General features: G+C 38.0%; 1 protein-coding gene across 6 annotated transcripts in view; it reads left to right on the forward strand.

The window, feature by feature from the left end:
- Positions 1 to 24,561, forward strand: part of RALGAPA1 (Ral GTPase activating protein catalytic subunit alpha 1) — a 210,289-nt gene that overhangs the window by 39,592 nt on the left and 146,136 nt on the right. For all 6 annotated transcript variants that reach the window (XR_014780905.1, XM_084791681.1, XM_084791684.1 and 3 more), the window contains exons 8-12: positions 2,437 to 2,575; positions 3,702 to 3,910; positions 7,583 to 7,822; positions 15,300 to 15,497; positions 22,690 to 22,824. Coding sequence is in view for 5 of the 6 variants with exons in the window: in XM_084791681.1 (XP_084647807.1) it covers positions 2,437 to 2,575; positions 3,702 to 3,910; positions 7,583 to 7,822; positions 15,300 to 15,497; positions 22,690 to 22,824 (921 nt within the window). In the remaining variant the exon portion in view is untranslated. The remainder of the gene's footprint in view (positions 1 to 2,436; positions 2,576 to 3,701; positions 3,911 to 7,582; positions 7,823 to 15,299; positions 15,498 to 22,689; positions 22,825 to 24,561) is intronic.

The following is a 24,561-nucleotide window of genomic DNA, read 5'->3' on the forward strand; positions in this document are numbered from 1 at the left end:
TTATAGTTATTCCAAATACAAAAGCTTTTTTATCTGAGGAACAAACACTATACTATTAATGTGGATCCTAAGCAAATTATGTAACCATTCTACATTTAGTTTTCCTCATTTATAAAAAAAAACACACACACACACTCACACACACCAGAAAAAACCCAAACAAGGAAACAAAAACAACCAAACAAGAAAGAAAAGAAAGGGGGAAAAAGAAAACCAACCTTTTTTCTAATTCAGTATCACAAAGATATTCTCTTGCTTTTTGAGTCTTATAGTTTTATGATTTTTTTTGAAGCCTCTTTGTCTTTTTGAGTGAATCTTTATGTATTTGTAGAGTAGTTCTTGATGCTTTGATTAAGGTGGTGTCTGCCAGGCCTTCTCAATGTGCTAGTAATGTTTTTATAATCAATAAATATTTGGGGGAACACATTATGTAACCTCTTCAAAATTTTACTCATACATTTTAGTATTTTGAAGACTTCTGGATGAATTTTCACTATGGTTGACATCTAATAATTGCTTAAAGACAGTTTTCTTGAGCTATCATATATATGTAGTCTAGCGTCATGTAGAATGTACTTCAGTGGATGTTTTTAAGGATTGTGCTGCTATCACTAATAACTTTGAAGTATTTTAGGTTCCTTTCCTGAACCCACTAAGAGTCTTCTTATCCCAGAGCCACTCCATCTCCTGCTCTGGGAAACACTAACGTATATGTGGTCATCTAGCCATTTCAAATGAACGAATTCACTTAGTGAAGTCAGAATGGACTCATACATTATATTTTTTGGACTGGCTTTTTTTTTTTTTTTACTTAAAAAGTACTTTAAAAATTCATATTTTAGCATAATCAGTTCTTTTTACATACAGTTCATACATACTTTTAATTGTATGTATATGCCAAGTGTGCATCCCTTTATCAATGGGGTATTTGAATTTTTCCTCTTTTTTTTAGCCAGCATTGAAAGATAATTCTGTTATGGCCACATAGGCCAAGAATTATCTGCAGAAGTTTGTTCCTGTTTATTTATTCAGATAATTGTTTATCTCAGCATAGGTTAATGCATTATTGAGACTTCAAGGTGATTTCTATGTATTTTGAGTTGTATCTAGTATAATTATTTTACAAATTTATTGCCATTTTATTTCTTTCATTGGAAAGGGGCAAAGTGTGTCCGTGATTCCGATGTGGAAATCAGAGAACAGCTTGTGGGAGTTGATTCTTTCCTTCCACCCTGTGTGTCCTGAAGCACCTGCTTAGGTTGTCAGGTTTGGTGGCAAGTACCTTTACCCACTGAGCCATCTTGCTGTTGCTTGATAGAAATCTTTTGTTGTGGACTTTTAAAAGTTTGTTTGTTTTGAGTCAGGGTCTTTCTGCATAGTCCTGGCTGTCTTGGAACTCCATGTAGTAGGCTAGCCTTGAGCTCCCAGGATTCCACCTACCACTGCCTCCTGAGTGCTGAGATTAAAAGTGCACCACCACAACTGGCCCCAATATAATTCTTTACTGTTAACAGTTTTATTGTGTACTTTCCTTGGCCCTCTCTCGAGAACTGTGCTAACACTTAGGATGCTCATTACTATCAATACTAAGCATTTCTATTGCTGGATCCTCTGAATGACTAAAGGTAAGAAATAAGTATGTATACACACATCTACCCCCCCTTGCTCCATTCTTCTCTTTGTGACAAACTTGTCTCACATTATCAATATAGTATTTAGTCAGCCTTCTTGAAAGTGATCATGTTTACCCAAAATCACCAATTTCCATGCTCTGCAAACATTCTCCTTAACTTGACAGGGTTCTAATACCTCACCTGGGGCCTTTGCAAACCCTTTTTTTAGGCATCATTCTCATTTTTCTGGAATTCTACAACAGAATATTAGTGTTACTCCTGTTCCTCTATTCCACACTCTGTGAATATTCTCTGTACACATCTCAAGCTCAGAGTTTCCTCTGATCTTCTGCCTTTGATGTGTGGCCTGATTCCTTTGGTTTCTGTACTTGCCTACTACCACTGAATTCCTGCATACTCCTGGCCACGTATTCCTGTGCCATTGATCACAATTATTTAGGAAGGGATTGAGGGGAAAGAACGTCAGTATATTTGTCATTAATGCAGTCAAATGAGTTATTTTCTCAGTTTTGCAATTTAGTGTAAGATTTTTAAAAATACATGTAATATGGTTGTGTATTAGACCAATTTTAAAGAATGGAATATAATGAAAGCATATTATAGGTATATGTATGGGAATTATATAGTGAAACATATTTTACTTTATATGCTAATAAAAAGAATGGAACTTTTATTATATAATAATCTTCATAGTCTAAAAGTTCAATATGTTATAACCTTTATAAGCTTGTTTATAACAGCTAAACTATATTTAAGAGATTCTGTTTCTGGGGATGATTGTAATAATATTGTTTATTTTTAGGTGAAAAGTTTAGAATGGAAGAACAAAGAAAACCAAGAAAGGGGATTTTCATTTTTGTTTTCACATTTTAAGAAGTTTTACTTGCCTTATATTTTCCCAAACATCTGCAAGGAGAATAGTTTATATCATCCTGTACTTGGTAGGTATAATTTGGAATTTTACAAAAGAGTACACATAAGAATAAGATGTCAGTGTAAAAGGTTAACATTTGTTACAGAAAACTGACGGATCACATTTACTATTTGTATTGATGCTATATGCAGATTCATAATGAAAGTGCATTTATAGTAAAAAAATTTTACTGAGAATGGAGAGGTTTCATTAAAAAGTTATTCTCTAGATCTCATCCATTAGTTAGCAGTAGATTAAATTTGAATACTAATGTTTCTATGATCATTAGGATTAGGATATGTATGTACTTTTTCTTTTTATAAATTTTAAAACAGAGACTTAGTAAGTTGCCTAGGTTGGTCCGGAACTTGTTACATAGTCCAATAGCTCACACCTAGACTGGTGTTAAACTTGTGATCTTCCTGTCTCAGCCTCCTGAGTGCTGCGGTTACAAGTATGTACCACATGCCTGACTTTAAACTATATATTCTGATTTTTCCCACCTAAGGTTTTTCAAGGGTTCAATTAACTGTTGATCCATTAACTGTTAAGTTGTTGTGTCTTTTTGTCATTTCTTGTCCAATTTTTAGTGGCTTTGCCAAATGACCTCCTAGAGCCTTGACGTTAGAACCATGTGTACAAATCTGGATTAGAGGCGGACCTGGTCCATATACATAGGGAAGAGATTACTCTGTATATAGAAAATCTATTTTGAATAAAAATTTTCCTCATGGCAAACTCAGGCAACTAGCAGGCTCAGGCGTTGCCATCATGGCAATCTCATTGAATCTTTTGTTTGTTTGGTTTTGGTTTTGTTTCAAGATAGGATTTCTCTGTGCAGTCCTGGCTGTCCTGAAACTTACTCTGGACCAATGTGGCCTCGAACTCAGAGATCTGCCTGCCTCTGCCTTCTGAGTGCTGGAATTTATGGTGCTTTAGAAAAGACATGTTTTTGTTTATTAGCCTAAAATATGGTTCATTCTTTTAGGTTCTTAGGAAACATCTAACATTATAAAAGTATTTATTTTTTACTAACACTTCTTAAAGCAGTGTAATGTCACAATATCTCTCTCTTTAAGACTTTAAAAATGTAAGCGTAGCTAAAGATAATTGCTTTTTTTCATTTCATGTTTTGTTTTCAATTTTTTTCATAGATATCCCACAGATCAGACCAAAGCCTCATTATGTGATGATAAAGAAGGATGCTGAAACCAATGAAACAATATATTGTACAAAAGAGCCTTTCATCCAAGCTCGGGTTATTGTCATTCGTTGGCTGGTTTCTTTCTGGCTGGAGCCAAAACCACATACAGGACCTAATATTCCTGGGATGGAAGGTGAAGTCTTGCCAAAGAATATTCAGGTAATATACAAATGAAGCAAAGCTGTTAAAGTTAGAAATGGCTTCCTGAGTTCATCTGCCTTAGGTATACAGCATATCAAGAATGGATGCTAGTGATAGTTTATTGAGTAAGTCTGTCTCATAATCCAAACTTTAACTGTTAGTGTAGAAGTAGTATTTATTTTTATAAAATAAATACAACAAATAAAACTTGTATAATAGGTGCCTTTAAAAAGAAAGCTTGAGAGGTACAGAAGATAATTTTAGACACATACCAGTCTCAGGTTCCAGTGTAGCTCGTTAGTTTTGTCTCCTTTATTTGTAGGGAATACAGTCTGAGATCCCGTGGAGATTACTAACATTGCAGGTAGTACTGGCCCTTTGTGTGCTATTTTTCCCTATTCAGTATATGCTGAAGTTTAATTTTACTCTGGTTCTCATGCTTGCATGACAATCAATTTTCCTAATGATATATCTTCCAATCTCATCCTTTTTAGTTTTTAAACATTAACAGAATACAGATTTGAAGTCTGGCCCAAATCCCTCCCTTTATCAAGCGAGACTAAGTCTAAAATTATAATATGAAGTTATATAGCTATACAGTGGAGAAACTGGTATTTTAAATTATTTTTTTTAATTGAACAGTTTATCTCATCCTCACAGTTTTTTTCCTGTTTTTCCCCTCCTAATATTGTTCTTTCCCCAATGTATGTACATATGTATACATATGTAGTGTGTGTGTGTGTGTGTGTGTGTGTGTGTGTGTGTGTGTGTGTTTTACTGAGTGATGCCATTTATCTGAGTTTGATCTTGGCACAAACTTAAAATATCAAATCTTTATTTTTAATGAATTTAAAAATACTTTTTTGTTGAAAATACAATATATTTTGATCATGTTCCCCCTCCCAGCTCCTCCCAGCTCCTTCCCACTTCTCTATTTACCCAACTTTATATTGTCTCTCTCTCTCTTTTTAAAACAAACAAAACAACAACGACAAAACAAAAAGCACACACCTACAAAAATGAAAATAAAAAACAAGCAGAAACCTGTGTCTTTTTATCACATGTATGTACTCACTTAAATAAGTGGATTTTAGACATACAGGAAAGGATTAACATACTACAATGCACAGATCCAAAGAAGATAAAGTGACAAGGAGGACCCAAGGGAGGATGCTTAAATATCACTCAAAGGGGAAATAGAATAGACAGAGGTAGTGGTTGAAGAGAGGGGACAATGCAAGAGAGGGAGCACAGAGAGATATGAGGGTGGAGAACAGGCCTGGGGAGGGCAGGAGCAGGAGGAGAGGAGGCCTGTAGAGAAAAGAGTGGGTGGAGGCATCTCTGAGAAGCTGGAGACCTAAGTCAGGGTAGACTCCTGGGAGCATATGAAGGGGACTATAGCTGAGATTCCTAGTAGCAGGGGCCATGTTGATTGAAGAGGACACCCTCTAACCAGACAAGACTCCAAAATCATTCTGCCTACAAGATATGCAGGGATAAAGATAGAGATTGAGGGAATGGCCAACCAGTACTTGGCCCAACCCAAGACCCACCCCATGGGAAAGAGCCAACCCCCGACACTATTAACTATACTCTGCTTTGCTTGCAGACAGGAGCCTAACAGAGTTGTCCTCTGAGAGGCTGTACCCAGCAGCACTTTGAAGCAGATGCTGAAACTGACAGCCAAACATTGGATGATGCATAGGGAGTCTTGTAGAAAAGTTGGGGCAAGGTGAAAAAGAAGACAAACAGAGCCAACTAACAAGGGCTCAGAGGGGCTTGCTGAGACTAAAGCACTAACCACGGACCATGCATGGACTAGACCTAGGCCCCTATAAAGATGTAGCTGATGGGCAGCTCAGGCTTCCTGTGGGTCTTCTAGTAATGGGAGCAGGGGCTGTCTCTGACTTGGACTTTGATCCCAGCTTTTTGATCATTTGCCCCTGGCAGAACTGCCTTGCTGGCCCACAGGGGAAGAGGACATGGTCAGTCCTATTCTGATTTGATGAGCTGGAGTGGATGGGAATATGGTGGGGAGGGGGGTAGGCTCCCCTTTTCTGAATAGTGAAGGGGGGAGTGGGAGGGAGGTTGGGGCTGAGAGGAGAAGAGGGATGAGGCTACACCCAGGATGTAAAGTGAATAAACAAAAAGAAAAAACAAAACCCAAATAATAAGAAGACCAATAAAGGAAAAAAAAAATCCAAACAAAGTAAATGAGACAAAAAGTCTACAAAAATGCCATTGAGTTTGTTTTTGTTGGTGTACTACTCTTTGCCATGGAACCTTTCCTGAGCTGCTGTTAATATACCAGTGAGATTTTTTCCTTTGCCAGTGGCTATCAGGTGCTGATAGCTTCTTGGTTAAAGGTGGGATCCCACTTCCACTTCGCAGTGCTGGGACCCCATCTATTGAATCTGTGCAGATACTGTACATGCTTTCATAGTCTCTGTGTTCACATGTGCATCAGTCCTGTCATGTATGGAAGATATCATTTCCTTGGTGTCATATCTCTCCTCCGGCTCTTACAATCTTTCTGGCTCCTTGGCCAAACAGATCCCTGAGCCTTGAAAGGATTAGTTTTACGAAGAAGTCCTATTTAGAATGGATTGCTCTGAAGTTTCTCTTTCTCTACACATTGTCCAGTGGGTCTCAGTGTTAGTTTTCCTTTACTGCAAGAGGAAACCTCTCTGATGAGGGCTGAGCGAGGCGCTGACCTGTGGGTAGAGTAGTATGTCAGGGTCGTTGGAAGCCATCCTATTGCTATGCTTCTTTAGCAGAATCATAGTATTTGCTTTTCTCCTAGCGGCATGAACTCTCCAGTCTCAGGTTCTTAGCCACTTGAGCAGTGCCAGATATGGGTACCATCTCATGACGTGAACCTTCGATCGGAAAATGGTTGGTTACTCCCATGACATTTGTGCCATTTTTGTCAGTATATTTTACAGACAGGTCACTGTTATAGGGAAGAGGAATATCCTGTTGCTACTGTACATAGCATTTCCTCAAAATTCCTAAGATATTCTCTTAGTTTCATAAGAAATAAACAATAAGAAACAAAGAATCTTTCTTGTTTTGAACCTTTTTTTGTTTTGTTTTGTTTTTTGCTTTTTGTTTTTTTTTGTTTTTGTTTTTTCCAAGACAGGGTTTCTCTGTGTGGCCTTGGCTGTCCTGGGCTCACTTTGTAGACCAGGCTGGCCTCGAACTCACAGTGATCTGCCTGCCTCTGCCTCCTGAGTGCTGGGATTAAAGGCATGTGCCACCACCACTCCCGACACCTGTCTTGAATCTTGTTTCCTCTTCCTCTTCTTTTTCCTTCTCCTCTTGTTCTGCTTCTACTTCATAATGTTTTAAATATTTAGCATTGTGAAATAAATAGCCAATGCTGTTTATTTGTCTGCTATTTACTCATTTCTGAAGACCTGAGCTGCCTCTGTGCCTCTGGGTTGAAAATTTTTTCATATAGGACTAATAACTGCAGGTGGTTAGATGCTTTGTTACTAGACGTTTGAGTGTTTCTATATCACTTAGGTATTATTTGCATTCTTAATGATTGAGAATGGCTGCTAAGTGTAGTTGTATACCTGGCTTTTAAGCAGTGTTAGATAGGGCCTTGGGGTCTGCTAATATTTGCTAAAAACAAGACATTAATTTGAGTGATAATGATATTCTTTGACTTGTGTTTCATTTTAGAGGGCAGCTGCTAGTTTGGTATCCAGAGAAGAAAACAAAAGTGATAATGTTGATAAAGCAGACAAAACCACAGAGCCCGAGCAGTCTCATTCTAATACAAGCACTCTGACGGAGCGGGAACCCAGCTCTTCTAGTCTCTGTAGCATTGATGAAGAACATCTCACAGATATTGAAATCGTTCGCAGAGTGTTTTCATCTAAAAGAAGCAATGTGAACTTTGTCACAGAGATATTTCGTCAGGTAAAATATTTTTAGATTGTAATGAAAAATTGTCATTATTATTGACTATATTGATTTTTAGCTACTTAAAATTGATTCCTTATGAAGATTTTTAAAGTTATTTTTAGGTTTCTTAAACTTTTTTTAGTTTCTTGACACGGGTTTCTCTATGTTATCTTGTCTGTCCTGGATTTGCTTTTTAGACCAGGCTGGCCTTGAACTCACATCAAGTATAATTTCTTCTTTCTTTCTCTTTGAGAAGCTTCTGAGGGTCTTGCAGGGTTGGAGAATAAGGAGAAAGTCTCTTTAAAAGGAGCACCAACTTCCTTTTAGTATTTCTGTTTGTTTGTTTTTTGTTTTTTTTCCAGACAGGGTTTCTTTGTGTAGCCTTGGCTGTCCTGGACTTGCTTTGTAGACCAGGCTGGCCTCAAACTCAGCAGTCCACCTGCCTCTGCCTCCCAAGTGCTGGGATTAAAGACGTGAGCCACCACACCGGGTGCCAAGTTTCTTAAACTTAGATAAAAACCCTTTAACATTTTCATACTCCTATTTTCTGTTCGTTGTTTTCCTCTCCTAATGAAACATAGAGCTTTGTGCATGCTAAACACATGCTCTACTGGAGTTGCAACCTCATCCTTCCTTCCTTTTTCCTCACCTTCATATTTCCTGTGTTATCAAAATAGTTTATACTTGTTCAGTGTATTTCTTAGTTAGGGTTTCATTACTGTGATAAAACACTGTAACACCAAAGTTAGCCTGGGGAAGAAAGCGTTTATTTACAACTTGATGAACACATTAACCAGAAAGTTCAGGGCTGGAACTCAAAGCAGGAACCTGAACTCAGGAGCTGATGCAGAGGTCATGGAGGAGTACTGTTTACTGGGTTGCTCCTCATAGCTTGTGTTCAGCCTGCTTTCTTTTGGTTTTAATTTAATTTAATTAAAAATTTTTTTCTTTCTTCAGCCTGCTTTCTCATAGCACCCAGAATTCCAGCGGTGGCCCCACCCACTTGAGCTCTGCACTCCCATATCAGTTATCAACCAAAAATGCAAGATAGGCTTGTTCCCAGGCCAGTTTGTATAGGTAGTTCCTCAGTTAAGGTTCCTTCTTCCCAAATGACTTTTGCTTGTGTCAAGCAACACACTGTGGTAGCTAAACTCTGGAGTGGTCTCTATCAGATTGGCCCGTAGGCATGGGGAATTGTTTTGATTTTAATTAGTTGCTATGGGAACAGCTAGCCTGATATGGACAACATGATTCTTTGGGCTTGGTGTACTGAACCATAGAAGAGTGAGGAAAGTGAGTTCAGTACTGGAAGTGTGCATGCTTTAGATTCCCTCTGTTCCTGTGCATGTGATGCGACTCCATCTCTGGCTCCTGTGATTTCCTTAACGATGATGGATTATAACCTGGAAATGCAAGCTAAAACAAACCCTATGCCATTTTCAGACATGTACATGTACATTTCAGCCATACTCACCTGTTAGTCTCTTTTGTACCCTCCCACTGCTGCTAACCCCCATCCTCTTCTCAACTAGCTCTCCTCCTTCTCATGTCTATTCAGAGTTTCATCCGGGTTGTTTGGTTCAAGGAGTGTGGCTATACCACTGAACAAAATATCTCTCCCTCTCCCATTAACTCTTTTATGTATAAATCTTCAGAGTGAGTGGAGGCTCATGAACCTTTCTCAGCTGGATGTTGACCAGCCCATTCTTGTTTATGTCTTGTACAGGTGGTCACAGCTGCTGAGAGTTCAGGAGTGTGACAGCCATGGCATGCCTGGAAACTGGTGTTGCACACTTTATATCTCCTGCTTCCAGCTCTTAAATTCTTCCTGTCTTTCTGTGTGTTTTCAGAGGGGATAATAGAGACTCACATTGTACTTGGGCATTCAGTAGTTATTTATTCCCTGCACTAGCTATGAATCTTTGCAGTCATTGGTGCTCTCTGCACTGTGTTTCTGACTAACATTTACAGTAGCACTAATCTATGGTTATAAACATAGTTATTTAAAGAATAATTTGAGCATCAGGTGTGGTGGTTCATTCCTTTAATCCTACAACTTGGAGGGTAGAGGCTGGTAGGGAAGCCAGAGGCAGGTAGATCTCTCTCAGTTTGATACCAGCCTGGTGAGCCAGTCTAGTGAGACTCTGCTTCAAAATGGGGGGGGGGATAAGAAAAGTAAAAAGGATAGTTTGTTAGACATATCTTACCTATTTACAGAAATGACAGCAGTAGCTTCCCCACTAGGGCCTGTGATTTCCCTAACCTAGGCATTTGAACAGGTTTACAATGCCAGATAATGAATTTCCTCCTGTGGAGCAGGCATCAAATCTAGATAGAAAGCAATGTTTTCTTTGGAATTTTAATCCAGCAACATGGCTGCTCACGCAAGCGATCATATCCAAAGACTTAGGTCTGGATGACCCAGCTAGAATACAGACATGCCCTTAGTACACACTTTTACTCCCTCTGGCTGAAATACAGACTCTTAATCCCTCTGGCTGGAATTTAGTACAGACCTTTAATCCCAAACAATGATATCTAATTGAGGGGAAGACAAAGTGACAAATCAGAGAAAGATTTGACAAAATGGCTCAGAGGTAGGGTATGTCCAACTCTCACAAGAACATACAGGAAAGAGAAGCTACTTAAGAACAGCACACAGAGAGAACAGGGGAGTTCATGGAGACAGTACAATAAAGTTTGGGAGTATAGTACAGTTCAATTCAGTTTAAGTACCATTGAGTTTGTGCAGTTCAGTTCGTGGAGTTCAGAGGCAGTTTTTCCAAGCAGAGCAATTCAGTGAGAAGTAGAGAGAAGCCAGTTTGAACCAGTCAGCGTGGAGAGGAATTTTGAGCCAGAGGAGCTGAATTTGATCAGCCAGCTAGAGTTCAGAAAGAACTAGAAGGGATAATTCAGCAGTAAGTGTTGGAGGCTGAAAACATTCTAGGCTTGGGTTAGCAGACAGAGGATGGAAGCTGAAGCCTTCAAGGTCCAGGCTTACAAAGGGTTAGATTGTATCGAGGTTAGAAACTTCCAGGCGTAGGCCTGTGGATAGTTAGATAGGAGCTCTCTGGGTTCAGCCCAAGCCATGTATTCATAAAGCTTGGGTGCAACTTTCATTTGAGGAAATAAAAACATTTACATTTACCCATAATAGACTTTCCACTATTGTATTAGTGAGTTTATCTTACATGTCTTGTTGATTTTTCTTTTTGTTTTTACTTTTTCCTTTTAGGTTTTTGAGACAGGTTCCCACTATTATCCCTGGTTGGCTTTTAATTAGCTTACCAAGTATCAGATTTTCCTATACATTCTTTGTATACACCTCCTTCTCTCCCCCATCTCCCTACCCAGCTCAGTATTTTTCCTTTCACTTCAATATCACAAGCGTTCTGTACCTCAGTCTGCCCCCTTTAAAATTCTATTATTCATTTCGTGGTCTCCGTTCTATTTTCTTAGGATCTACACACATCTACATAAGTGGCCACATATGAAAATACAAGCCAGGACTGTATATGAGAGAAAACATGTAGTTTTTGTCTTAGCCTAAGTTACTCTACTTAATATATTTTTATTTTACAAATTTCAAATTTTCATTTTTCGTTGTGGCCAAATAAAATCCGTTGTGTGTGTGCCACATTTGTATTATCCTTTCTTTAGCTGATGGGCATCTAAGCTGATTTCATTTCCTTGCTTCTGTGAGTAGAGCAGTCATGAACATGGATATGTAGTTATCTCCCTGGTATATATAGACTTCTTTGGGTAAATGCCTAGGAAGTGATATAGCTGTGTCATTTTGAGAAACTTCACTGATATCCATAGTAACTGGACCTGTTTTACACTCCCACCAACAGTGAATGAGGCTTTCCTTTTCCTACACATCCTTACCAGCATTGCTGTTTTTGTTTGATCTTTTCTTTCTTTTTAAAAAACTTTTATGTGTACGAGTGTTTTGTTTGCATGCATGTCTGTGTACTATATGCATGCCTAGTGCCTGAGGAGGTCGGAAAAGGATGACAGATCCCCTGGGACTGGAGTTGTGGGTGGTTGTGAGCCATCATCTGAGTGCTGGAAGTTGAGCCCAAGTCCTCTGCAGTAGCGAGTGCTCTTAACTGCTGAGCCATTTCTCTAGCAACTCATATGTTTTCTCAATGATAGCCTTTCTAACTGCAGTGAGATACAATCTCACAGTAGGTTTAATTCGTGCTTCTTTGGTAGCCAAGGATATTGAGCACCATTAAAAGTATTTATTGGCCATTTGTATTTCTTTTAGGCTTTTTACAACTCCCAGGCTAATTCCTTAGCCCAGTTTTTGGTTGGTTTATTTTTTTCTTTATAGTTTAGGCTTTTGTTTTCATTTTGGCAGGTGGTACTATGCTGCGTTTTATGGCTTGAATGGTGGTATTTCTATCAAGGAGTCAGTTGTGCTAAGGTCTCAGAGTCTCCTAAAGTCTGGGACGCTGTTACATATAGAATCATGTCAAATGCAAATAAAGTTACATTGACTTCATCTTTTTGTATTTGTATCCCTGTTATTTCCTTGTCTTACTACTCTAATTTTCAAACATTATACTGAGTAGGAATGGAAAGAGCAGCAAACATTATTATTTGTCTTGGTGAGAATATTTCTTAGTTTTCTACCATTTAGCATTTTGTTGACTACAGGTTTGTCATAAATAGCCTTTATTATATTGAGGTATGTTCTTTCCATTCCTAGTTTTTTTCTGCACTTATATCGTGAATGAATATTGAATTTTGTCAGAAATATATCTATGAAGATGATCATGTGATTTTCACCTTTGAGTCCATTTGTGAAATTTATAGCATTTATTGAGTTAGGTATATTGCATATCTAAGAATAAAGCCTACTTGATCATAGTTATTGATCTTTCTGATGTGTTTTTAAGTATTTTCTTGAGAATTTCTGCATATATATATATTTATTAGGGAGATTGGTCTGTAATTTTACTTTTCTGTGTCTTTCTAGTTTTAATCTTTTATAGATATGTTTAAATTGTCACACCTTGGTTTTACTTTGGTAGATTATAAGCATTTAGAAATTCATCTACTTCTTTTAACCTTTCCAACTTTAGAATATGTTTGTAAGGTAAAAACCTAATAATTTTTAAAATCTTAGTTCTATCTGTTGTTGTGGCTCCCTTTTCATCTCTAATTTTATTAATTTGGGTCTTTTTTCTTTTACTTTGGGGCTAAAGGCATGGTAATTCTATCTTTTCAGAGAAACCGCTCCTTGTTTCATTGTTACTGCTTTTATTGCATTAATTTCTGCTGTGGTGCTAGTGATATCTTTCCTCTGGTACCTTGGGATTTGGCCTGTTCCTTACCAAGTTCTCTAAGTCATTTACTTGAGGTCTCTTGGATTTTTTAATGTAGGAAGTTAGAGCTCTAAACTTTGCTTTAGGACTGCTTTTCTTGTGTCTCAGTATGTCTTTGTAGCTTTGTTTTCATTCAGCTATGGAAATTTCTTAATTTCTTTAAGGCCTCATTCATCATTTAATAGTGTTGTTTAATCTCCATGAGTTTATATGCTAGGCTTGTTCTTACTCCATTGTGATCAGATAGGATACAAGAAAATAATTAGATTTTCCTGTGTTTGTTGAGGCTTTATTTTGTGCTAACATACGATCTCTTTTGGAAAACATTCCAATGGCTTCTGAGAAACATTAATACTTTACAGTGTTTGCATGCAAGTCTGTAGATGTCTGTTAAGTTCATTTGATACATAATATCATTTAATGCAGATTAAACTAATTCTGATGGTTTTCTGACTCTCTATCTTTCTCATTGGTTTTGTGGTGAAGCCTGTTTTGTCAGCAGTGACATCCATCCTAACTCCATTTGCTTGGAAGGCCCGTTACTATCCTTCCATCCTGAGGTAGTGTCTGTTTTGTTGTGGTGAAGTATGTTTCTCAGAGAGAAGGGATGGCGCCTGCGTTTTGATCCAGGCTACTCATCTGTATCTTGCCTGAGAAATTGAGACCATTATTATCCCAAGCTCTGTTGAATGCTGTCTACTGATTCCTGTCATTTGGTTGACTTTTGTGCTGCTTTTTTTCCCTTTCCTGATTAACTATTGTTCTGGTGTAATTTATTGTTTCCTGTGGCCTGTGGATTGGTTGCTTTTTTTTTCATTTTTCTTGTTGATCTTTTTAGTCTGGAACATTCCTTTAAAGTATCTTTTATAGAGAGATGGCTTAATGGTTATAAGTTCTGTTAGCCTGTTTTTACTTGGAAAGTTTTTCACTTTTCCTACTACTGTGACAGGATAGCTGGGTGTGGCTGCTGCTTGTGGTTAGTTTGGCTTTCAGAACTTGAAGTGTGTCTTTCTAGGACCTTCTGCTTTTTAAAGTTTCACTTGACAAATCTGCTTTTATTATGACAAATCTGCCTTTATGTGTAGCTTGATGCCTTTTTGCCCTTATCAGTAAGCTTTCTTTGTTCTCTGTGTTAAGTGTTTTAATTAGAGTTCAAGGGGAAGTTCTTTTTGGCCTTATTGTTTGCTGTCCTGAACTAAACATGCTTCCTTTGTATGGATGGGTATCTCTTTCCTAGCTCTAGGAAATTTTCTCTCTTGATTCTTTTGAAATATTTTCTGTGTCTTTGAAATGAAAACTTTGTTCTTCTAGGCACATGGCCTTTAGTCTTGGTCTTTTCATAATATCACATATATCTTGGAAGTCTCACTCATACATTTTTATTACCTTAATTTTGCCATTGCTGGGTTGTTTCAGCCCTTCCATCTTGTCTTCAAGCTCACATTTTTTTTTTTTAAATTTTAAGTTTAATTTTTATTTTATTCTTTTGGTTTTTCCAGAGAGTCTCGCTGTGTTAGCCTTGGCTGTCCTGGAGTCACTTTGTAGACCAGATGGCCTTGAACTCACAGCGATCCACTTGCCTCTGCCTCCTGAGTGCTGGAATTACAGGCGTGAGCCACCAAGCCCGGCTCAGATTTTTTTTTTTAAGTCTCCTTCATCCATTGTACTGGTGAGACTTTGCACAGAACTTTTAATGTAACTTACTATTTTCATTTCCAATCATATTGATTATTTCAGTATTATTTTGTTGAATTATTCTTTGATACCTCACATTACTGTTGCTGTCTATATTCTTCATCTGTAGTAAATTTTTTATGGAAGCATTTTAATAGTAATAATTCTTGAAACAGGAATAGATGTGGCCTATTATATTTGTATTGAACTTTGTAAGAGTAAAGTTTCATCGAACAAAGAATATTACCATTCAGAAGAAATATAATTAAAACAAATCTTTGTTCCTTCTGCTTGAATGACTATCTACTGTATTTCTATTTCAAGATATTTACAAACTATTTTGGGGATATAAGGCTTTCTGTGAGCTGACTAATAGTTAATGAGATCATGAAGTTTGTGAAATTGTTTTTAATCCCATATTATGTGAGATGAGAAATATATTAATATATTTATGGCAAAAAGTATTATTTTTTATTTACTAGGCATTTTTATTACCAATTTGTGAAGCAGCAGCTATGAGAAAAGTGGTAAAAGTGTATCAAGAATGGATTCAGCAAGAGGAAAAACCTCTGTTTATGCAAGAGCCTGAAGAAGGTGTGGTCCCTTCTTCAGATATACCCTGTGGGGAAAGTGTCACAGGCCATGATATTTCAGTAGAAGATGGAGAAAAAAGAGAAGAGGTAAGGTTATAAGACGTAGATATATATGATCGTTTCCTGTTTTTTAAAAGATTTTGTGTGTGTGTGTGTGTGTGTGTGTGTGTGAGAGAGAGAGAGAGAGAGAGAGAGAGAGAGAGAGAGAGAGAGAGAAGAGTGTGCATGTGTGCAAGAGAGTGAGTATATGTGTGCAAGGCAGAGAGTGGACACATAGAATATATGTTGTAATGCGAGTTCAGTAATTTTTCAAAAGTATAATAATGTCTTTATATGAATATGTTTAAAAAGATAAAGATCTTTCAGTATATTTTGCGTTTTCTATCACCATTAAAGAGTCAGCACTCTTGCAAAGCTACGATTTTATTTTATTTTCCTGTCACAGTTTAAAAGCAAATATTAACAGCCACATTGAGCTTGCTTTGTGCAGATTGGAGATTTATAAGCTTTTTCCACTTATAACTATTTTACCAATAAAATTTTTCTACAACCCTGTATATATCAGTGCATAAAAAGGTATCTGGGATAAGTAAGATGGCTCACACTTTTAATTCCATCACTTACAAGGCAAATCTCTGTGAATTTGAGCCACTCTTGTCTATATAGGAAGTTCCATGCCAGCCAGTGCTACGTAAGCTCAAAAACAAAAACAAAAACTGAATCATTCATTAATAATAAATCATAAGTTTATTTTCAAACAATTTTTGATACAAAAGCAAATTTACATGCTAACCTAATAGATATGAAAACTGATTTTTACACTAAAAACAAAAAGACTTGGATGAGTATTTGATCCTGCAGGATTTGAGCATGTTCAGCATACTTTTTTCTTTTAGCACTTTTTATTATATTTCTTTTTTACATATGCATTTATATTATTACATTTTTAATTGTTGATATTTTTATTTATAATCATCATTGCTAATTGTGCCAGTTTGTATAAATATGTAGTGCAAAATGTTGGAAGTATCTTTTAAGACCAGTTTAGAAAACTGTTAGAAATTCTGTCTTAATGTCAAACTAAATTTCATTTTTTAAAATTTTTAAAAATTTTAAAAAATGCTACTCAAATCAGCAGCTTAACAATAATTTTAAAAAATCAAGCATTCTGACACACTCCAATCCAAAAAAATACTAATTAGATACTTCCATGCTAGAGAATAATAATATGAAAATATCATTTTTCCATAATTAAGCCATTATACTTTTTCCATTTTTAAAAAGATTTATTTATTTCAGAGGACCTCTATGGTAGGCTCCCTTCCTGTTCCTTCTTTTCAACTGCTTCTGGTGTTTATTCTTCCTAGGGTCCTTCTTGTTATTTTGTTTCTTTACGTCTGTTTATAATAGTGTGGTTATTCTGTTTTATTTGGCTAATATCCGCTTATGAGTGAGTATATACCGCGCGTGTCTTTCTGGGTCTGGGTTACCTCACTCAGGATGATCGTTTCTAGTTCCATCCACTTGTCTGCAAATTTCAATATTTCCTTGGTTTTTTTCTAATGTATATGGAGTTTATTGAGTATGGAGGGAGAAGGAAAGGAGGAAGGGCTACCCCAGAGAGAGACAGAGACAGAGGCAGGAAGAGAGGGAAGAAAGAGGAAATAGAGAAGAAAAAGGATTTCCTTGTTTTTAATAGCCAAGTAGCATTCCATTGTGTAAATGTACCACAGTTTCTTTATCCATTCGTCAGTTGAGGGACATCTATGTTGTTTCCAGACCCATGAGGAGATCCAACCAGATGCTGAGACACAGCAACACTCTGTGGTGGAGCACAGGGAGTCTTATGGAGAGTTGGGGACTAGAGGGGCCTGGAGGGGTCAGGAGCTCCACAAGGAGACCAATGAAGCCAGCAATTTGGGTGGAGGAGGAGGGTACTGCAGAGAGTGATGCACCAACCAAGGTCCATGTGTGCTGTGGACCTAGACCTTCTGCTCAGAAGTAGTAGATAGGCAGCACAGTCTCTTTGTGGGTTCCATAATATGGGGAGTAGGGACTACTTCTCACATGGACTCTGACCCCCACACGTTGGTTACCTCTCCCTGGCAGGGTAGCCCTGCCAGGTCACAGAGGAAAAGATACAAGCAGTCCAGATGACACTTGATAGGGTGAGGTCAGATGTTAGGGGGGATGAGGGCTCCCCTTCTGAGGACTAGGGGAGGGAGGGAGAGGGTGTAAAGGAGGGAGGATGAGACCTGGAGGTGACTAGGGAAGGAGCTACAAAAAAAAAATGTATTATGTATCCAGTGTTTTGCCTGTGTGTACGCCTGCACACCAGAAGACAGCACCAGATTTCATTACAGATGGTTGTGAGCTACCACCTGGTTGCTTAAAATTGGACTCAGGACCTTTGGAAGAGCAGTGAGTGCTCTTAACCTCTGAGCCATTTCTCAGGCCTGCCATTATATTTTCTAAGAACAGAAAACTTTGCCTGAATAGAAAAAAACTGCTGCAATTCATACATATTATGGTTCTGTGTCTGATCAGCATTTGTTGATGCTTTGTGGTATGAAGACATGCTCAGTACAGATTGTGTATATTACAGATTCAGAGCCAGGTCTGCAGTCCATCCGTGAAATGCATCATAGGCTAGGTGCCAGAAACAGCTCAGATGCCTTTGATTGTAATTTTCTGTTGTACATTCAGGAACTTTTCACTGTTGCTAAATTGTTTACTTATTCCACATTCATTTGTGCAACTCATGGTTGAGAAGGTAGAGTGTGCGATGGGTGGTGGTGGCACATGCCTTTAGTCCCAGGCAGAGGCATGTGGATTTCTGAGTTCCAGGACAGCCAGGACCACACAGGGAAACCCTGTCTCAAAAAAAGACAAAAACAAAACAGAAAACAACCAAAAACCCCAAGGGTATGAAATCAAAATTGATGTTAGAAGATAAACTTTGTGTGTGATGATTGTCAAATTATTGTTCCTAGCTGGGAACAGTGGCGCACGCCTTTAATCCCAGCACTGGGGGTGTCAAAAGCAGGCAGATCTCTGTGAGTTCAAGGCCAGCCTGGTCTACAAAGCGAGTCCAGGACAGCCAGGGCTACGTGGAGAATCTCAAAATCTCTCATCTCTCTCTCTCTCTCTCTCTCTCTCTCTCTCTCTCTCTCTCTCTCTCTCTCTCTCTCCTCCTCCTCCTCCTCCTCCTCCCTCTCCCCTCTCTCTCCCCCTCCCTCTCTCTCTCAAAGAAAAAAAAAGAGGAATTATTGCTCTTCTTTTTTCAAAATACTGCCTCTGCTATGAGTGGCTACCCAACACAAACCAGAATGTTTTGAACTCTTCCCTAGATACTTTTGGATTAGAGCTCAGTGCAGAACTCAAAACTTGCTGACGTGATAGTGTGTATTGCTGGTGATAAGAAAGCCGGAACTTTATTCACAGAGCAGAAAGAAAAGGGTATAGAGGTAGCACTGGGCCACCAGTTCTATTTATTCTTAGACCTAAGCAAAATTTATCTTTTGATTGTTCAACCCTTGTCATATGTCAGGCTCTGTAGGAACTAGTAACTGAGATGTTAGGAATATAAAAGACTATTTTTTTAAAATCAGATTTGCTTTTCTATAGTACCATATTTTTCAGACTATAAGATGCACCCAGTTTTTAGAGCAGTAAAACAAGAAAAACAGCAGTCAGACCATAAGGCACACCTTAATTTCCCCCCTCCTACTTTTTTTTTGGGGGGGGTGCATCTTATGGTCTGAAAAATATAGTACAATGTTTTTTGAATCAGGAAAGAACATGAAAGACTTTTTTTTTTTTAAATTAGATTTGCTTTTCTACAGTACAATGTTCTTTGAATCAGGAGAGGAACTTTTGGATAGTATTTGCTTACTTTAGCAGTTAATTTTACCTCACTGATCAGGAAAAAGACACATGAACAACTAGGGTGATTCTACATGGATTAATTGAGGAAGGGTTTGTGGGTGGGGAATAACTGCAGGGTCAGCCTAGAGAATCTAGGCTGGCCTCAAACTGTCAGTCTGGCCTTAGTGTTTTGCATGATCGTCTGTATGAGAAGAGCAAATGCTGAAGTAGTGTTACGAGAATGGTAGAAGCAGGACTCACATCCTGAGGCCTTGGGTTCAGTCACCAACTGCCACAAAACAAGTAAATAAAAGAAAAAAAAAAGACAAATGTCGCTGTATTATATAAATTATTTTTGTTTTGTTTTGTTTTGAGATAGGTTCTCATGTATTCTAGACTGGCATCAGTCTCACTCATCTTAGATTTTTGATCATCCTGTTTTCACTTCCAAGTACTGGGATTACAAATATACACCACTGGGACTGGAGAGATGGCTCAGAGGCTCCAAAGGTCCTGAGTTCAATTCCCAGCAACCACATGGTGGCTCACAACCATTTATAATGAGATCTGGTGCCCTCATGCAGGCATACATGCAAGGAAAACACTATGTACATACATAAGTAAATAAGTCTTTAAGACAAACAAAAATAAATATACACCGCTATGCCCAGCAATGAATTATGTAACTTGTGAAAGAGAATTCATAGTACTCCTAGGTATTGTAAGAAATGTCAAATATTTCAAATATATACATCTATCAGTCTAAAGGATGTATTTTCCAAACCCTTTTTAGTTATACTGTGCCTATGTACACTGACCCTACCCTGAATCATTTATATAGGAACAGAATAAACTATATACAGAATTAAGAACAGGGCCAGACATTGTGGTGTATACCTTTAATTCCAGAACTCACGAGATAGATATCTCTGTAAGTTTCAGACCAGTGTGGTCTATGTAGTCAAGAGCTACATAATGAGACCAGTCTGAGCAACAGCAAAAACAAACAAGCAAACAAAACCACAAACAAATAGAAAAGGCAATGAATAGAGTGGGGAAAGGTGATTGACGATATAGATGGTTTCATCATATGTTGGTTACTCACAGCAATATTTCCATTAGCAGTGTTAATTTTCAAAATGCCAGCAACTCTTGTAAGGTTATTAACCTAAGTGATATAATCACTCATTGATTGACATCCGATAAGTTCAGTATATATTGTAGTTCTTTAAAATGTTGGTGTTATAATTAAAAATGAAATTACAGATTTACATAATTATGAGTGGGTTTTGATTTCATATAGCATTTAACATGTTTGGAAGACAGTAGGCTGTTTTTCTGTGAGTGTTCAGTACCATCATGCACCTTGTAATACATTAGGCATTTCTTAGTTCATCTCATTAAATCCCACTCGCATTTTCCAATAAAGACCTCCCAAATGTTGAGGATGTCCTCTAAGGCAAAGTATGAATTATAAAACTGTCAGTGCTGTGATCCTAGAGCATGGAAGAGAATACTTCATACTCTGCCTGGAGGTAGTAAGACTGTGTGAAAAGCAGATAGATTAGTAGGACAGGAGCTATAGAGTATAAATAGCACCCACAAAGCTGTCTGGGACTTTTCTGCCTTTAGGTTAGAGTAGTTAGAGAGCGAGAGGATGTATGAGGTAGGCAAGGGTTAGGTGCTGGTCAGTAACTTGTCACATGTTCAGTGCACGCTGATTACTTTCCAGACTTTAGAAAACCTTTGAAAGGAGCATGAGTAGTTAAATATTTTAGCAGGAATGTGCCAAACCAAGTAGAGTAGACTAGAAGCCAGTCTGGGTTAAGCAGACAAGTTAGGAAGTATTGTCAGAGGCCAGAGTGAGGTAGGGAGTACCTGGAGTAGGACTGTGGGATTGCAGATGGCTCAGGAGAGCACATATATGCTAGTTTCTTTGTTCATAAAAGTCTATGTGCCTTGATGATTAATTGGCTGAGAGAGATGAGGGATAGGGAGATGTCCTACGTTGTGTTCTTTTACAAGCGTAATTGGCACTCATAGAAGGATGGAAACTGAAAAGTGCAAAGTTGTTGTTGATGACTACCATGGCTGGAGTAGGTAGAAATGAGGGGTTTGTGGGTAACAATCTTTATACTTGCAGGTCACTTAGGACAACTTTAGAAGACATAGTGTCATAGAAATGTAGAGCCCAAGAGAAAGGCTGGGAGTGTTGTATTATTGGCTCCTCACAGAGCTGAGTTCCTGGTCCAGTTGCTAATTATGACAGAGTATTGGATGAAACTACCTGTATGTTGTAGGTACAGCTATGCAAGCTGTAAGAATGCAGTTTGTAGAAAATATTGGTGACAAAGGGCTGGGAATGTCACTGTGTTTGAGTGCTTGCATAGCATGTGGAAGGCCGTGAGTTGGATCCCTAGCACCACAGAGGGGTAGGAGCTGGCATGATGGAGGAGAAAAGGAGGGTATTGTATTATTAGTGAGTGTTGAAAAGCCGCACTGGTTGAGGGGGCCAAGTATCCACACAGGCACATATGGGTACAAGTACCTGTACACACTGTGCACACACATGCATACAGCACTGCACACACACCCTACAACACAACGAACGAAACAGGCTTTTACATGAAGGAGCTTATAGTCTAATACCTAATAGCACTAAAACTCAGGCAGAAAGCTTCAGTAGTAATTGAGCAGTGGTTTCTTTGGTTTTTTGTTTTTTAAATTATAGTTATAAGAATTTTACTGTTCTTAATCTGCTTTAAAGTTATATAGATTCTGACATTTAATATAGAACAGAATTCATCTTTAAAAAGCTGTGAATAGTGTAATGTGATTGTTGTATATGTGAGAATATACACAGAAAAATGACTCCATAATGAATTGATTTTTAACTCTGTCTAGTCGTTATCCATATTTTTTACTTTGTTATTGTTAATATTTTTTACAGCAGATAATATTACTTGTGTAATCAGTTAAAATATCTTTATCTCTTGATTGATTTTTAAAAGATTTTTATTTTTAGTTATGTGTAGGTCTGTGTTTCTGCAAGTGGGCATGTACACACGAGTGCAGGCAGCTTTGGAGGCATCAAACTCCTGTGCAGCTGGAGTTTCAGACAGTTGTGAGCTGCCTGATGTGGGTACTGGGAACTGAGCTCAGGTCCTCTGGAAGAGTAGCAAGTGCTCTTAAACACTGAAGTCAAAAAAAAAAAAAAAAAAAAAGAGAGAGAAAGAAAGAAAGAAAAAGAAAAAAAATTGAAGTCATCTCTCTAGGCCCCTAACATAGTCTAATTTGAGGGAAAGAAACAGTTTAGTAGTGAGATTAATAATTTCATAAGAGTTTTTATGTTTACTGACTCATTGCAGCATTATTATTTATGAAATATTAAAAATAAACTATTTTGCTTCAGGAAAATGGGACCAATATTTCTGAGCATGTTCGGAATTCTAGTTGGATAAAAAATGGTTCCTACCAAGATGCTTTTCATGTCGCTGAAGAAGCCATAGAACAAAATATTCAAGCTGGTACTCAGGCAGTTTTGCAGGTGAGTAGCTTGTACTTACTTACTTGTTTGTATGTGTGTTTATAGTTCCTGGGATTGAACCCAGGGTTTTGTGGCATGCTAGATGGGTTCTTTACTAATGTGCTGCACATCTAGCTTACCAAAACAAAAATAAAAAAACCACAAAACAGTTATCAAATATTTCAAATGCCCGTAGTTTAGGTTTTCATATATAATAAATTCATATATATTCACATTTTGCATTGTTATTATAGCATATTTGTTTTTTATAAAATACATTGCAGTCAGTTCATAGATGAGATAAGATGCTCACATTCAGACCCTGACACTTCCCAAGTCTCCGTCTTCACATCTCATCTAAATTGCTTTTTGGCTGCATTATGCCTTTCTATACCATATTAGTGTTTTTTCTTTGAAAGGATTTGCAGGAGTTTTCTGTGTTTCTTTTCTCCTTTTCCTTCTCTTTCCTTTTTCTGCTATGATAGAACCTAAAGCCCTTGACAAGCATCCTACCATCTAGCTATGCTCTGACCGATTCTTTTTTATTTTTTTACTTTTAACCTCTATCGTGTTAAATCAAAAATCAGATTTTGTTGTTGTTGTTGTTTTTGAGGCAGCCTCAGTATATAGACCAAGGTTCTTTGTGTCATTTAATGGCTTCTCTGTTCCCTAATTTCCAAGGGCATCTTGTTTCTTGTCTTTCTTGTATGTACATATTGCATTCCTCGGCTCTATCTTCAGAGTGTATATAGACTCTCCTGCTGCTTAGCGCTCAAAGCCCTTACTAAACCTTCACACTCACATGCATTACAGCAAACTCCCACCCCCAAATCTGTTCTCAGTGCTAGGCAGACGGATTCTATAAGCCTAAGTCAGGGCATATGTTTCTCTGTTCAATACTTTCTGTGGCTTTTCTTTATCACTAAACAGCAAATTAGGTCTTGGTTCTTGTCAGCTTGGCTCCATTGCTGTCAAGAGAGCTTCACATGACAGCCCATCAGGTTTCCTTCACTGCCTAAGCTTGGTTGTCCTGGAACTCTGCAGGCCAGGCTGGCCTAGAGATCTGCCTCCCGAGTGCTGGAATTAAAGGCACGCATCACCACACCTGGCTCTAAGCCTTTGTAAAAAATTCCTTTCACAAGTTGGAAGTTTAGCTGGATAGGATCTTTGGCTGAGGTCACTGCTCCCTTTCTTCCATTTAACAGCAAGCCTTTCTTTATTCTATGTATCTCCTTAAACACAGGATTTAGCTCCATTCCACTTTCTGGTGTCCCTTTTCTTTTTGAAATGTACATTTTGTATTTTCCTTGTTTAGCTTGCTCCTTTACATTATAGATCTTCATAAGAATAAACACTAATAACCACCCATCAGGATCAATACTAGGCTGTTTTGGAAGTTTCTCTGCCAACACAACTAATCCAAAACTCTTCGACTTAGGACCAGGCAGATTTTCTGCACCAGGGCAGAAAGCAGCTGCATTCTTTACCAAAATATCACAAAAAAACATCTCTAGGCCACATACTAACATTGTTCTCTGAAACCTCTTGGGCTGCCCCTTACCCCACACACAGTCCAAATCACCCTCAGCTTCACTGTCTTCCATGCTCCTACTACTGTGACCCGTTAAGCTGTGCTTAGCATTCAGCTGCTTTTCTCACCCAAAGGCTCAAAGTCCATACCATGTGAACAAAATCATGGTCAGGCCTATCACAGCAATGCCCCAGCCCCTGGTACCAACTTTTGTCTTAGTTTGGGTT

Source organism: Acomys minous (assembly GCF_964271855.1).
Source record: "Acomys minous genome assembly, chromosome: 8".
Taxonomy (NCBI): domain Eukaryota; kingdom Metazoa; phylum Chordata; class Mammalia; order Rodentia; family Muridae; genus Acomys; species Acomys minous.